Below are 16,071 nucleotides of genomic sequence, written 5' to 3'. Positions count from 1 at the left end.
AATCCCTATAAGAACATCTGTGGGTCTTTTTTTCTGTTCGTTATTTAAATACGTTTTCAGATTTAAAAAGGTATAAAGGATCTCTCAGAAGCTAACAGTGGGATAAGTCTTTTATAGTACAGGATTCTAAATGAGTACTTCAAATCCAAAAGATATTTTCCACTAAGTAAATGCAATGGTATAGTTCCTTCTGGTTTTCAGTAATTTATCACTTACTACTTCTCATGGGGGTGGGGAAAACCCCAAAGAAGTAACCATGATGTTTTGGTATTAATCAGCAGAGGTTGGGAAACTTCAAGGTGCTTGCCTTATGTAGATGGCCATATAAATGAAAGATGCGTAATCCTACTCAGCTTACCGAAGCCAAAGGCACATACCGAGCTTGTGAACTGCTGTGACGACTGAAAGTGTCACTGACCATTAACAGGTTTGAGGTCAAAACTCAGGTTAGCTTAAACAGTGATACAGGTGGTTTGAAAGGAACAAGATTATTTCTGTCTAATACAGATTAGGCAGTACTTCAAAAGCTTTTTTGCCCACAAAACTTCAGCTTCACTTATTAGGTGATAAGCAGCAGATGAGGAGAAAAATTTCTAAGTCTGCCACTGCTGCAATTCAGAACTAAACATAATTTTCCATAGCCTGAGTATCACCAGACTGGGAATGCTAATTTCTTGGAGCAGAAAACTTACAGCACCTGCTGGGCAAGAACAACCCATGTTCTGCAGCCAGAGCCAAGAACATGAACATTAACGTTTTTACTAAGAAGTAGTACTACCTAAAACTCGATGAATGAAATGCAAGTTTTTGTAAAATATCATGTATACCACGTACTTTGCACAGTAAGTATGGGTGCTGTGGGGACTTGGAACGTCACCAGTTAACACTCATCTTGAAGAGAAAGACAAATGAAAAGGGAGTTACATCTCTTGGGCATGCAAGCTTCATACAAGGTATCTGCCTTAGGGTATCATTCTTTCAGATAAAGTAACAAATCCTGTTGACTGCTGACCACCATTTTTGTTTAAATTTTATTTAAATTATTTAACTTCTGCATAAAATCCTGGAGTCTAGTTCAGTAATTTTTAAAGGGTGATTCCTTTCCTTCTCCTTAAATAAAGGGGCATGGGGGGAACAAACCCCACCTTAAAAATCTAGTCCTCTTTCAAGGAAAGAAACCTGAACCTAACATACCTCAGATATCTTGAAATTAATACAGAACTTAACATTTACCATGATCTCTGTCAGGAAAGTCCACATTAACTTACATTACTTGTTTCCACATGAATACAAACATTTTGCTTCCCCTGACCAAAAAAGTAGAAGAGTATTTCTTCCAAATGCGAGATTCGTCCAGTCTTTGAAGGAAAAATCTGGGGCAGTGAGGAGCAACTGCTTAGACTGGTGCTGTCATTTTCTTTTAAGAATAATAACATTCCTAACAGGAGAGTTAAATTTTATAGATTTTCTGTATTATTTTGTCAGAAATATGCTATAAAAAAATTTCAAAGGTCCCTTCCCTGTCCATAGGACAAATACCCCAGATAACTAGTAGCCTTTCAAAAATGGACTATAAAATGCAAGAATTTACAGACAAATCAAGTTCATCTTCAATATAATTCCAAGACAGGATACAAACATCCTCAGCTCTTAGCACATCTATCTTCCCCACACTCCTATTTCACACAGGGAGAACTAAGACTATATCATCATGGTAGGAGCTCTTAGCACATCTATCTTCCCCACACTCCTATTTCACACAGGGAGAACTAAGACTATATCAATTCATGGTAGGAGACCAGAGTGTAAAAAGGAAATAAAACCATCTCCCCCAAGCTCCAGGCTTTCACTCCTAACCACTGGAATGAAAAACACAGAACTGTTCCAACCACAAGGCAGACAATACAATACAATTTGCAACTTTTATTCTATTTTCATAAATGCATTTACAGTTCAAACAAAAACAGGAAGAGTTTTCAAAATCAAATGTGTTAAGTTATACATTTATAAAGCAGATATTCCAGGGGGATGAATACAAGAACAAGTGCTAAACATTAGATAGGGTAGGATGATTCCCTTATACAGGGTCACTTTGATTCAGGATCAAAACCAGGTTATGAACTACAGTCTCTGTCTTCGAAAGTCGTATTTAATTTTAGCAAGCTGCTTTTCACAAATTCATCATTTCTTGCCAGTCTTAAGTCTAATTTATGAAAACCTTCCTTGTGTTTTTGTAAGTATTTTCCAATTTTAACACCAAGTAAGTATGATGAACAAATTCTTCAAATAGTCAATTATGGAATTATTCTATTTTTCTAAATGATCTTTTAAAAATAATTTTTGGTTCATCCTTTAATTACAGTATGCATATTTACTAATATACCATGTTTATAGGTGCTTAACATCTGATTTTCAATAGTAAAATGAACACTGTTTTAAGATCCATAGTTTCAAATTTTGACTTTTCGCTAGGAATCATGCATCTGCAAACCTGATCTAGCTCTTTAATTTTAAGGCAACTAGAGAACTTGGAAGCACTCACATTTAAAAGTTTCCAGATTAACACAAAAAGGAAACACAACTACACATCAGCCTTTTCTAGCAGAATAAAGGGCTTTCTTGCAACACAGTTTGGAATCTCAGTAAAAACAGCAGCATATTGTCAATGGTGGATGTCTGACAGACTGACAGACACAGTAACGCAATGACCCAAAGAAAAGATTTCAGTGTAAGTAAGTTCAGTTCCTCAGTGAATGCTATGCACCTACACGTGCTCTGAACCAACTCAGAAAATGGAGCATTTACAGATTTGTTATTAATGCACTAGAAGATAAATTTATTTGCTATTGTGACTTTGCTCCCAGTACTCACCCTCCTGCTAACTGAATCCCATACTCTACCACTGAAATGTTGTTCAATCTTACAAGGAGTGCTTTTAACAGCCAAGAAGCATGCCTACTTCAAAGATTATCATGCACGTTTGTCCTTCTCGTATCGATTGGTCCTCCAAACCTGCCCTTGAGCATTCGTTCTTTCACTTGACATTGTCTCAAAACTGTCAGGTAGCCTCCTGGTTATCTTACTCAATGATTTGTTATCAGCTCATTTACAATAACGTAAACCTTACTTTACCCACAAAATTCTCCACTACTACTTTGTTTCTTGGCTACTGCTGATTGCAGAATCCATCCTCTGTCACAGAAACTTGGGTTTCATCTTCAGGCATGTTGCTCTACCTGTGGCACTCTACCAGAAAGGTGTACAACTTATCAGCTCCTTCTGAGTATCAGTCCATCCATTCCGGTAACACTCACACTGAAGCTCCAATGTCTCCTAGCTCACTGACTGCAATGCACATTTCCCTTGCCTTGACAGATGGAACACTGGTCCAACCACAACCATTCAGTATGCTACAACAAACTCCCTTTTCCTAACTCCCTGCCCACCTCCTATCAGTTGTCTCTGCTCCTCTCCACAGGTTCCTCATCTACCCAAAAAACTGTACTTGCTCTCCTTCTGAAGGCCTTTCATGGCCTCTTTCTTCAGCCTACACTCTCATCCTGCAGTTAAGTTTTTAATTCTTGCCTCCTGTCAGCTCACAACGACAGCTTCCAACATATCCATCATACTTTCAGGCAAGTACCTGACACATTCCCATGATTTGGAAGCATGTATTTGGAAAAAGCACCTCAAAAATCAGCAATACAGACCATTTCTAGAAATCACCCCTTTAAATCTTTTTCACTATGAAACCTGCAGTGAAAGTTGACAGTTGCTATTCTATTAGTGTCCAAACCACTACATATTATGCTTATTGATACAGTCCTTCCCCCCACCATACTTTGTCAGTTTACATCCAGGGAGTCTGGCATTTCACATTTTTTATTCAATTCTGTGGAGCAGGAACCAATCTTTAGCTCTATTTGTGCAACTTAACCCATTAATTGGGAGATATTTCAGGGTTCTAAGCACTAAGATACTACAAAAATTCAACCAGAAGGACATGTAGACAAACTTCAGCATAACCCTGCATTCACATATTTGCTTGTCCTTATTTGCTCCTTTCATCTCCCACAGTATGTAGATTTCAAGTACTGTTCCATGATATTAGGCTGCTTCATGAATCTCCCAGCCAACTTTTGATAGCGTACATTCAAAACATTTTGCCTGTATGATCACTTGTTCTATGACACCATTTGAGCTCTTACCTTAGTAAAATTATTCAAGTGACCTAGTTTCCTCATATTTGAAACACCTTGTAATTTGGCCACGTTTTGGAGAATCTCTCTCATATTATCACAGGGTTCTGCAAAAGAAAACAGGTTAGTAACAGATACAGCTGACAAAAAAATCCAAAATCTAAACATGCATGCAACATACAGTTTCCTAAATGTAACAGGTACTCTCCTGGTCTTAATTAAGGATGGAGATCATTTTCGCCTCAAGAAGCATCAATTTGATTTATGCTTAGAACCAAAACCAGGCATACCCAAGTTCTTTAGAACAATGCTAAAGCCCATGAAAAAGAGAGACTCCTATTTTAAAGCGGATTTGAATCAGCATCTTAGATTTACAATTGACAAAGAAATCCATTTAGTGTCTGAAACTCTAATCCTAACATCTCGTAACTGAACAGCTTTATCCCTAGTCCCCTTGTAATTTAAAGACAAGGAGCAAACTTAAAGACAGAAGTAAAAAGATAGCACGTTACTGCCACACCACATGACTTCTTTTTTCTGTCTAGATAAAGGGTTGGTGGGATTTTTGGAAAGACGGGACTCTTTTCTGCTCTCCATATTAATCTCTGTCCACAATCACCCTAAACTTACCAGAAGGCTAGGACTTTCCAGTGACATGGGAAGTGAACTACAAGGTAAACAGGGGGACTAGGAACATCTCCTTTCTTCCTAAGGGTCCACCATCCCAACAACAACAAAAAACTCAAAAAACCCACCAAACCCCCAAAATCCACTAACCAGGATTCAGGCACCAATTGATGACCCCGCATTCTACTGGGAAATGGAAAAGGACTACCAAATATGGTGAGAAGAGGCAACACTGCCCCACCTTTGGGAATAAGGTTGGGAGTTGAGGCAGAGTGGGACAAGCAGCACAGAGTGGGACTGGGCACAGAAAGCTGCATGCAGAGCTACTGTAACAGAAACTGCAGTAAGTGCTGTACATGACGTTATTGGGGCAGGACAGTTTGCAAAGGGAGATGCTTGACTGCAGGGTTCTCATGCAGTCTTGGATTAGACACTGTGTGATAGGCACCACAACAACACTATCAACAGCATTGTAGTTTGAAATAAATGAAATACCAAGGCTACGCTGGAGATGTGAACTGTTAGAAAGTATTACATTACCAAAAAAGAAAAAATTGCATTACGTAAAATGAAGTCTTTAGAAAAAGCCTGAAGAGTCCAAACACCAGACATCTGGAAAGCAGCGAAGAGAAGGGTTTTGTGTGTGGTGCCCCACACTAACTTCAGTAAAAGAAACTTGCTTTCTACTGCAGTACGAACAGCTACAGCTGAATTTGTGGTGTATACATACATACAGTCTTTTACTTCCCTGTTCATCCTGAAAGGATATTTGTATATTTTTCATTATACAAAGGAATTCAAAAGTGTCAGAGATGTAAAGAAAGCACCTTCTTCACCACCTCTCTACAAACCAAGCTGAGTTTTTTTATCAACTTCTGTAGTCTAAAAACTTAAAAGAGCAACAAATTTGAAAAAGCAGACATAACTAGCAATCTCATCAGGATATATCCAGAACGTATTTGGAAAGACAAGACCCTGTACTTGCACTACCATCAGGAATACAAGACAGTATTTAAAGATTAAGACACTACAGGTAGGCACCTGAATTAAGGTGTGTAAACCTGTAAACCCACTGTAGTCAATGGAGATCTCGTCTATTAGCCAATGAAGTTGAAAACAATTAACCTAACTAGCTGCAAGATGCCTACTCAAGGGTAAGGTGAATCAATTGTATTGACTATACTGCTTATAATGAAATTTTAGCACATGTACAGACATGCTACTGCCAGACCACATAATTGTGGGTTTTTTTCAGACAAAGGATCAATGAGATTTTGGGAAGACAAGACAGGCTCCTAAATGTGGGCATCAATCTCAACTCATCATTAGCTTGATGCAAAATATCCTTTTCCACAAACCTAAGTCACAGCAATAAGCAAAAAGTCAACTGTTGGATACACAGCCCCGAGTACAGACAGAGCTACCTTGCATTGCAGAACAGCATGCATCGTGAAACCAAGCATCCAATAACTTTGAATTTAAATTGGAACATGTGCATGCATCTCTTTGAACCCTCCCCAACCAAGCCAAAAAACAATAATAATCTTCGATACGATCACAGAAATTAAGAGACAGTGAAAATCTTAGTAGATCCATCGCAAGCTTAAGATTCCTCTGCATAGTTTACTTTCCCAGGGCTTAACTCAGTTTGAGAGGTTTGCAGTAGCACAAGCCATAGAAACAAGTGAACAAGAGAAACACTGAAGACAAGTAGCTAGGGATAGTTATGGCACTATAAATAGTTTACATCATAGCCCCTGATTTCAAGGGAACATAACAGGAGAGGAAAATAACTTCCTCATAATTCAGTTTCTCTGAAAATACAGTTTGGCTCATTTCTACGCTTTGGCCTGCCTTGGGTAATAGGTGGGAATTTCCCTGGCTCACACCAGTTCTGGACCTGTAACATACCCCATTACGCCATAAGAAAGATCCCAGGTGAGCAGCCTTAGAGCTCTCCAGAATGTTCTACTTCAGTTCCATTGAGAACAAGCAGCAACAATAACTTTCCAAAATGACTGGAAATACGCTTGTAAGTTTTATTTTTTAAAGTGCAGGTGGCTACATACTCAAGGTAAACCTCTACTGGAACAAAGCTCACTAATGGACAGGAAAAGACCATGAGACTAGCCCAGGAAACCTCTTATACATCATTGGCAATGAACATTTCTGTTCAGCTACTTGATAGAGTGGGCACTAACTCAGAAGTGAGCAAGGTGTGCTGCGCAGAAAGGCAGCCAATTTGAATGTGAAGAAACCAGAACATGGTGATGCTACCACTTCCCATGTTAACAATTCTGTAGCAATGGCACACCTTAATAACGAGGCTGCCTAATTAAAATGCGCGCTAAAACCATTTTACTCTACGTGTGTATGAAAAACTGCATTTACAGCAACTTTTCCTTACATTGTTCTTTTTCTGCTGAGAAAAACTCTCATTTCTAGAGAGACATAAAAGTTTGGGGAAAACCATCTTTGTAGGGCTTAACAAAGCAGCCAGGTACTTCGCAGAAGCTTCACTAGGAGTAATTTGAAGCAAAGTGGGGACTCCAGTATACGATCTACGACACTGAGAAAATTGAGAACATGACAGACATTTCCACTATCGAATTAATAATATGAATACAGCAAGTTAGCTGGCTCATACTTCGATTATATCAACAGCACTACTGCTGTAGAAAAAACAAGATAGTAAAGAAATAAACACCCTCTAATAGCATACTACCTCAGAAAGAACTAAGATTACAGAAGCCTTTTTAGTCAAGCCTTGTCAGCTCAAGTCTTGTTTTAAACTTCAGAAGAACCTTCTTGCAAAAAATCTCTTCCAAAAAAGTTAACGAAAGATTGTGACATATTAACTTCAAGGAAAGACTGGCTATCCTGTTTTTCCTCTTCTGGAAATCCATCATGTATTAGAAAGAAGTAGAAAATTTACTCAGTTACTCAAGCATGACTCATTTTTATTAAAAATGAAGCCAATAGGAAAGGTAGGCAGGCCTAACAACTTCATATGTGGCAGATGTAAAACAACTTAAAAAAAAAATAACATGACTTCACAGATGGAGATAGAGTCTCTTGCTAGTCTGTCCCTTACATTAAAACGGGCTTGAAAACAGACTAAATACATTCTGGATTCTACTAACTAAGCCATGTGGCTTTCCCATAAGCAAAGATCAGATCCAGCACTGCGTATCTTCCTGTCACAAAGCCTCATACAACAGCATTGAAAAACATGGATTAATGCAGAAATGGAGAAAACATGGCACAAAATCAGAAACTGATCTCCCAAAAGAAGAAATATCATGGCCTTAACATTTCATTGTCAAGCTTAACAGCTCAAGCTGGTGTTGATAAGAACTTTTGCTTTTTGGGTTTGTTTTTGGTTTGGTTTTTTTGTGTGTTTTTTTTTTTTTTTAAGGACCCCAGTTCAGACCACTGCTGCAGAGATTTCTGGTCAAGCTTAACAGCTCAAGCTGGTGTTGATAAGAACTTTTGCTTTTTGGGTTTGTTTTTGGTTTGGTTTTTTTGTGTGTTTTTTTTTTTTTTTAAGGACCCCAGTTCAGACCACTGCTGCAGAGATTTCTTAGTTCTTGCTCTTCAGAAGTTCTTGCTTTTCTATCTGAAAAAAAGACAAAGAAGAGAAGCTACTTGTTATAATTTTAAGACCCCTCAAAAGTCTATTCTTTCCTGACTTACCTCATTTATTACTGAGATGCTGACTCATCTCAAGCTGGCCCATAGCAACAACCAAGTATCTTCACATTCTTTCCCATGGCGCTTCTGAGGGTGGAGCTGTGCAAAATGACTGAGCTGATCTTACAGCTTTCTTCTGCCAAAAGATGCACAACCCCTTCCCTTACTTTCCTTCCCTCTACCCTGTCATGATACATCCTATCCTTTACACTACTCTGGCACCCATCAACTTCACATTAAAATAATTCTGCTAACTAACTCAGCAGAATACTTTTCATCCTTTTGGCTATGTTAGTTTTCTGCTGGGTTACTGAGTCAAACTGAACACTAAAGTCTTACAAAAATCCAAGCAGAAGTGGCTGTGCCACTGAGCCATTCAGAGGTAGAGTGGTGGAAGCAGGACACACCCTTTCCAGAAGAAGAGTCATTAGAAAAAAGTCCGACTTTTTCTTTTTTTTAACCTGCACTTTTACACTTGGCAAATTGTCCTGATTAATGTACACAAAGCCACTTTGCCTCAAATCTCATCTAAAAACTTCTTGATATATACAAACATTTCAAGCCAGCAAACTTGTATTCTGCAACAACAGCTTTGCTTGCTGATCATTAGCATCATTTTCTGTGTATCTGCCTTCTTTTTTTGGACAGCAAGCACTTTGAAGTAGCAGGTATCTTTGTTCTGTGTACTTCTGTTACACCAAATACAGTTTCTTACCCACAACTGTTTGCACTGAATAACACCCGGTACATACAATGATAATATTTCGCAGAGTGAAACTGGTGTTTTTAAAACCCTAGCCTCAAGAATTCCATGATTCCTTACGCCTTAAAGTAACTTATAGATGCATGTATATTAAAAATCTTTCAAGTTGTGTTGTTGTTTATTTTTAAACCCTCATGACTTTTTAGGACTTGACTCATTTTTTCACCCCTTCAGGACTGTGACCTTGTTTTTCCCCAGTGAGAATCATGATGCATTCTGACAGATCCCATTCTGTGGGGAGAAAGAACACAGCAGAGCTCCAGCTACACAAAACAGCTAGCGCTCCATCTAATGCAGGGATGAAACAGGACCAGCAATAGCTATATTAGCACAAGTGACGACTCCTTTCCCCTGACAGATTGAGCAGCATTGTTTGACTACATTCAGTAGTCTAGCAGCATGCCAGCTCGCTATTCTGTTATGCACATGTGAATAAAAAGCAAACAAAAAGAATGGTAGGCTTTAGCACACAAATAATTCAGTAACTCTGAAGTCAGGCATAATGAGTTAAACTGAGGAGTGTATATTTTATATGCATCACTTGGTAGATGCTAGGACAGTACCTGTACACAGTAACCAATGTACGTACAGTAAGTAAACTCTCAAGTGAGAGACTGCACTAGCAGCTTCTATCACACCTACCAGAATCATAGTGCCAAACAGTGAAATAAGAGACTAAATACACCTAATGAATTCTCTTAAAGAAGGAAGTTGTACTTCACTACAGTTAAGCATTTCATCATTGACTAAGAACACAAGAGTATCTTCCTCTTATTGAAGGAAAGAATCACAATATAAATGGATGATCCTGGTAAACTTACTATACACCTCTACATTTATTAGAGATTTTTAAAGTCTAAGTGCTATGCAACTGTATATTGCAAAGATGCTCTTAGTGGCTTATTAAACTATGTGCTGCCAAAACAAAGGAAGTTGAGTGAAACACACAACTAGAAACATTAATGCACTGTTCTCCATTTCCACTGAAATAGTCATGAGTTATCAGTTATTAAAAGCAATGAAACATTGGGGAGGTTTAGATTGGACATGAGGAAAAATTTCTTTACTGAAAGAGTGGTTAAACATTGGAACAGGCTGCCCAGGGAAGTGGTTGAGTCACCGTCCCTGGAAGTATTTAAAAGACATGTAGATGAGGTGCTTAGGGACATGGTTTAGTGGGCATGGTGGTGTTGGGTTGACAGTTGGACTCGATGATCCTAGAGGTCTTTTCCAACCTCAATGATTCTATGATTCTAACATTAGAAATCAGTTACTTAAAGGTGTCTATGTAAGCCTAGGTGACAGGTAATCAGTCTGCTAAAACACTTTTTATCAACACCTTTAATAATGAAATGAAATACCAATGAGAAGGCATATCCTGCCATTATCAACTTGCTGGGGGAAAAAAAAAAAAATCAGGACAATTATGTAATCTCTCATAACATGAAGTATTCTTAATTTACATATAATTCAAAATGTGGAAACTGCACAGAAGAAAAACAACTAGGTTCTGAGAACAATGGAAGAAGAGAAAGCTACATAAAAAAAGCAAACTGCATGACACAGAGATCACTTCTGAATTATTTATATTCACACATCAACTCCACTTTGCCAGATTAAAAAAAATTAGCGCATGAACAGTTTACATTCAGCCTATGATTTTCAAAAACACAGTAACATATGTTTAGACTGAAGGTATGTCTCAATTTATAAGGTAAAAACATAGAAATAATTGTTTGTTTGTAGTATAAAGTTTAGGTAGTTACTAATATGTTGGAAAATGTATTGAATACTAAGCCAGTATTAAAATTCTACTATCACACTTGAATCAGTAAAGTGCAAAATACTTTGCACTGATACAGTGTGATGTATAAGTTTTGCCAAATAATTCTCATAAGTTTTAGATTAAAAAACCCCCACAATGCATAACAAATCTTAACAATTAAAAGCATCCCCTTGAAAAGTACAGGTGACCAAAACCAGTGACTTCTGCAGAATGTACCCAGAGATATATTTAGTTTGATTCCTATAGCTTCCATAGGTAAACCATACATAAAGTACTTTATTTTGAATACAACAGAGAAGTTCCAGTAACTCATGTTCATGAAAACAGAAAGAAAATAAAAGCTTAGAACTCAAATTATTTTCACTCTTGCTGCTTAAGAAAGCTATGAATAGATGAAAGTGGCCCAGTAATATGGAAAAAAGCACACCTCCTCTCTTTCACGGCAGTCAGCAAAGAAAGTAAAAGAACTGTTGTTCCTCCTACATCAATCAGGTAGAAATTAACCTTCACATTTTCAAAAATGTCTATTAACTAGAAAGCAGTGCAAAAGACAGCATATCCAAGGTAGGATCCAGGAATCACTAGAACCTCAGATAAGAAGAAAGTCTTGTATCAGGATTACACTTACGAGTCTAATCCTTCATATTTAGCTCTGTACATCTAGACTTGCACATATGTCCTTTGGTAAGTAAACAGGAAAGTAAAGATATTCCAGAATACACAGTTAAACTCTAGAAGAACTCACTCCAAAACTTTCAAAAGTTTAGATGTTTAAAAGAAAAAGGGAGAGAAAAAAGAAGACAGAACACAAACGGAGGCACAAAATGCTGGAGACTGAAGAATGCTCCATAGCAGCGCGCGACTATGCATTTGTTTGCCCTGTTGTTCTACTCTCTCCTCTGCATCAATTATCAGCTACTATCAAAGACAGGACACAACGCTGGAGTGACCCAGTACAGCTGTTCTTATGCTCAAAAGCCAACAAAAGGCTGAAGGATAAGCCTTTCCCTGATTCACAACACTGGTTATGTTGGTATACAAATCAAATTAATACTTTCCAGAACATCAACTATGAATTTGAATGCTGAATATGAGTTTACTGTAATGGTTTAGAAAATTATCTTCACTTCCTCCAATCCATTTTCTTCTTTTCTGCCACCAATTCTAGAAACAGAAAATTCAGGACAGTCACAATTTTTAGCTGCTTTAACAGAAGATATACTGTGACTGCTTACATCATGCAACTACTGTTTGGTGAGCGTATCAGGCAAATCTCCTTTCAAAACTACTCAAAAGAATTCTGATCATATATTTCTCTGAATTATTATCAAACTGACAAGCAAGTTAATAATAGTATCACTGACATTAGAAGAAAATCTGTGAAAGGGAGAAATATGATAATAACTAAGAATATTTTCCCAATTAACATTCTGATTCTTCTCTGCATCATTTTAATTTTTTCAAGAACCAAAAACGTAAATGTTGTCCAGTTAAATTGCCCTTACTGATAAACTCCAAGCTGTCAGGAGGTAGCCACTGTGCCCAGAAATACCCTGTTACATAGGGTGTCATGTAAGAAGAAAAAGCCTAGCAACATTAGCAGATGTAGGATCACCCCGTTTGCCGATGAAGACATGAAGGGCAATTTGGCAAGACATGGAAAGAGCAAAGTAATAACAACCTCAAATTCAAACTTTATTAAAGATACACAACTGGAAACTACAAGTAATTCACAAACAGCACTAACTGGAGCAGGAAACTTTTAAACTGTGGCAAATGTGCGATGTGATAACTACCCCCCTTAAAATGCTCTACCCAGAAGATTTCAAAATAGTGCACAGACTGATGATGCTTGGGAACTCCAGTCCCTCGTACTAGGGACAGGACAGGTCTCATCCATCTGTAGCTGTGACTGTTCAAGACTTTTACTCTTTCTCCTGAAAAGGTTATTTTCAGAGAAGGGACAGGAAGCATCCTATTTATAAATTTCACAACAAGATCTAAGTATAACTTGTTAAACACAAAAGACACCTAATTTGTCGGTCAATTTCAACTTTGAAAAGTCTATCCCACTGAAGTAACCTAAAAAACTGAGCTGGAAACACCACATTTATGGAAACAGCAAAATTTTTTCCATTTCTTTTTTTGTATTTCATGAAAAAAAACTCAGCAAGTCTACCCATGAGAATCACATATGGTTTGCATAAAGAAGGAGATGAATACATTCTAAATTCTCTAGATATGAGTTTGCTAAAGCTGAATTCTGACTTCACTGATGCTCAGAAGGTAACAAAGGAAAAAGATTACTTACAGATTTAATCAGGTTTTTTTAAAAACAGTAATTTTCAGGCAACAGCTGTTCTTGATAGTCCTCTATTTTTATGAAGTAATTATTTTTAAAAATACATGTATTTTTATTTATAGGCTGCCTACACTTCAAGCAGGAAACCAATCTTTTATGCAGCTGAAAAAAACAAACAAAATCCCTGTATTGTTCACCATATATCTTTACATGAAAAGATTAATGAAATTATTGTTATTCTTCTATAATTACTACATATTTTTCCATAAATCAAGTCCATATTGTTTTGCTTCAAATACCTTACCTCTATGCTAAGTATCTAAGTATCTCTTACTAATCATTCTGTAGTCTTAAATCAACAGCTGTAGTTCATTTCACAATGAATAAAATTTATGCAAATGGGATATAGAGAGGCACGTCTTTCATTTTAACCAAACAAGTGCTAACTGACAGTAGCCATTTCAAATATGGGTGAGTAACTGTCCTAGCTCATCTTTACTATTCTGCCATCCTTCTAGTTTTAGACTTACAAGGTTACTCAAAATATCACTGATAAACAGCATGAAATTTTGCTAACTACCCATTTCTCCAACTGAAAGGGAATTAAAAATCTTTGTGCGTTTCATTTTACATCTCAGACAATTAAGTGTATTTAATTTCTACTAAATAAATAAGTAAACTTTAAAGTAGCTTTCTGAAATGTTCCAGGAGCAGCTACCTGAACAAATAGCCAGATGTAGCCAAAACCGTAGCAGTAAGTAGCACTTGGACTAAAATGAGCTTAGAGAAGTCTGGATAGTAAAAAACAAACCCAGTAAATTTAGAAACTAAAATTCCCCTTTTAGGAAAACTTTCGGAAAACTTTCATAAAGGCTCTATCACGCAGACTAATTTATTAACGAACAATGTTGATTCCAAGGATATTGCTGTTCAGGTAGAATTTGGGAGAAGAGACTGCCTTATAATATTTAGTTACCCAAACCTATTCAGGCCACCATTGAGACGCAGCTTGCTACACTGATGAGTACAATAATAGAAGCATAAGACCATGAGTCCTACAGAGCTTTCAGTATGTGCTAACAGTAAAATTCAGTCACATAACTAAGAAAACAACTGTAAGTAGGAGTTTTTGTTCTTTGGGGTTGGGTTTTTTTAATTTGGTTTTGTGTCAGTTTTTTTACTCCATTTCCTCACTTTCTCACCTATGCATCTTTACCAGCGTTCCTCCTCTTCACCAGATGCAAGGATTTGGTGAATACACTCTTCACTAATCACGCTCTGAAGTTTTGCTAACTCCTCCTTTTTTCCCCCTGATGCATTCTACCCAAATTTTCCATCACCACAACAGATGGTTGGCAAATGAAAAAAAAAACATTTCTGCAGCATACATGAATATACTAATACTACAGATTTTTAAACTAGAATAAAGCAAAATACATTTTATTGTGAGAGTGAAAGTTACAAGTGCTCCAGTTAAAACAATTTGTCAAATATCAACCAGCACTTGCGTAGCAGTGTTAGGGCACCTTCCCTTCTTTATCAGAACTCATCACAGGAGTGCTGCTCAGTGTGCAAATTCACCTGCACTATGGTATAAGCATCTGCCTACCTGCATGCAGCTAAAATCACTTCCAATGAAAAGCAAACCTCTTATTTTAGCTAATCTTTTGTGTAGTTATCAAAGTCTCAAGTCACATGCTTATGTCTTAGTTGTAAGAAGCTAGCTGGTTTTAAGGTAGATAACTTGTGTCAGGTTTGTTTTTTTTTTTAAAAGTCTCAGACAGGAGTCTCAGTATGAAAGATAAAAAGCATATCTGATTTTTCAGTACATTCCCCCCAACTAGTCAGCCATCATTTCAACATCAGTTCTCAAGCCATCCTATAACTCTCTTGAACATTGTTCTTTTCTGCAATGTTTGTGTTTGTATGGATATAAACAGTTGGAAAACAGCAGTTTTTCACTATAACTGACTATTTCACTTCTTCCCACTTTAAAGACAAAAACTCTACCTGATGTTGAGCGTATCTTCCATGTTATTAGGGGAAAACTTCTGATATTGCTAGGTAATTGGTAAAGTATGCATGAAGATCATGAGATTGGGCAAATAAGTGATGTATTTCTTTCTGGGAAGGCTATAGTTGACATAGCTTCCTTATTTACTGTAATTATGATGAGGGGTGTGTTTCTTTACACAGCATCTACACTGGATAGGCTCTGACGAATAAAAAAAGTCCTGAAACTAAGCACTGCATTAATCTCAAAGGGGGGTGAGGTGGAGGGGAGGGAAGGAAGAAAAACCTGAAGAACACCTATGACAAAGACTAAAACATTCATATCAAGAAGGCGGCAGAAACTAGAGATTTTGGTACTTCAACAGTTTCTAAGATTCAAATGACAAGGGGGGAAAAAAGCAGAATAATATAATGTTGTGGAAACACAGCATTGCTTAAACACCTAAGCAGCTATTTATACCGATCCAAAACGCAGAACAATCTCTTTTGTCAAATATAAATAGAAACCACGAAATATTACAACAGTCATTTTATTCTCTGCCCTTCAGAAGAGAAATGCTGACATTTGTTGACCAATCTAAACCACAGCAGCAAAAACATGAAGAACCCACCCACAAAAACAAATACAGAGATGCTGTACACAAAAACTTCAAAGACAAATATGAACGCAGATCTTGAAAGACATGGT

The 16,071-nt window shown here is 37.3% G+C and overlaps 1 protein-coding gene across 1 annotated transcript in view; it reads right to left on the bottom strand.

The window, feature by feature from the left end:
- Window positions 1-4,302, bottom strand: part of RICTOR (RPTOR independent companion of MTOR complex 2) — a 67,698-nt gene extending 63,396 nt beyond the window's left edge. The window contains exon 1 of the mRNA XM_009285155.2: window positions 4,209-4,302. Coding sequence (XP_009283430.1) covers window positions 4,209-4,292 — 84 coding nt within the window. The 5' untranslated portion in view covers window positions 4,293-4,302. The remainder of the gene's footprint in view (window positions 1-4,208) is intronic.
- Window positions 4,303-16,071: the final 11,769 nt, after the last annotated feature.

Source organism: Aptenodytes forsteri, unplaced genomic scaffold, assembly GCF_000699145.1.
Source record: "Aptenodytes forsteri isolate BGI_AS27 unplaced genomic scaffold, ASM69914v1 Scaffold120, whole genome shotgun sequence".
In the NCBI taxonomy this organism is placed as follows: Eukaryota; Metazoa; Chordata; class Aves; order Sphenisciformes; family Spheniscidae; genus Aptenodytes; species Aptenodytes forsteri.
This window is presented reverse-complemented; position numbering and strand designations above follow the sequence as displayed.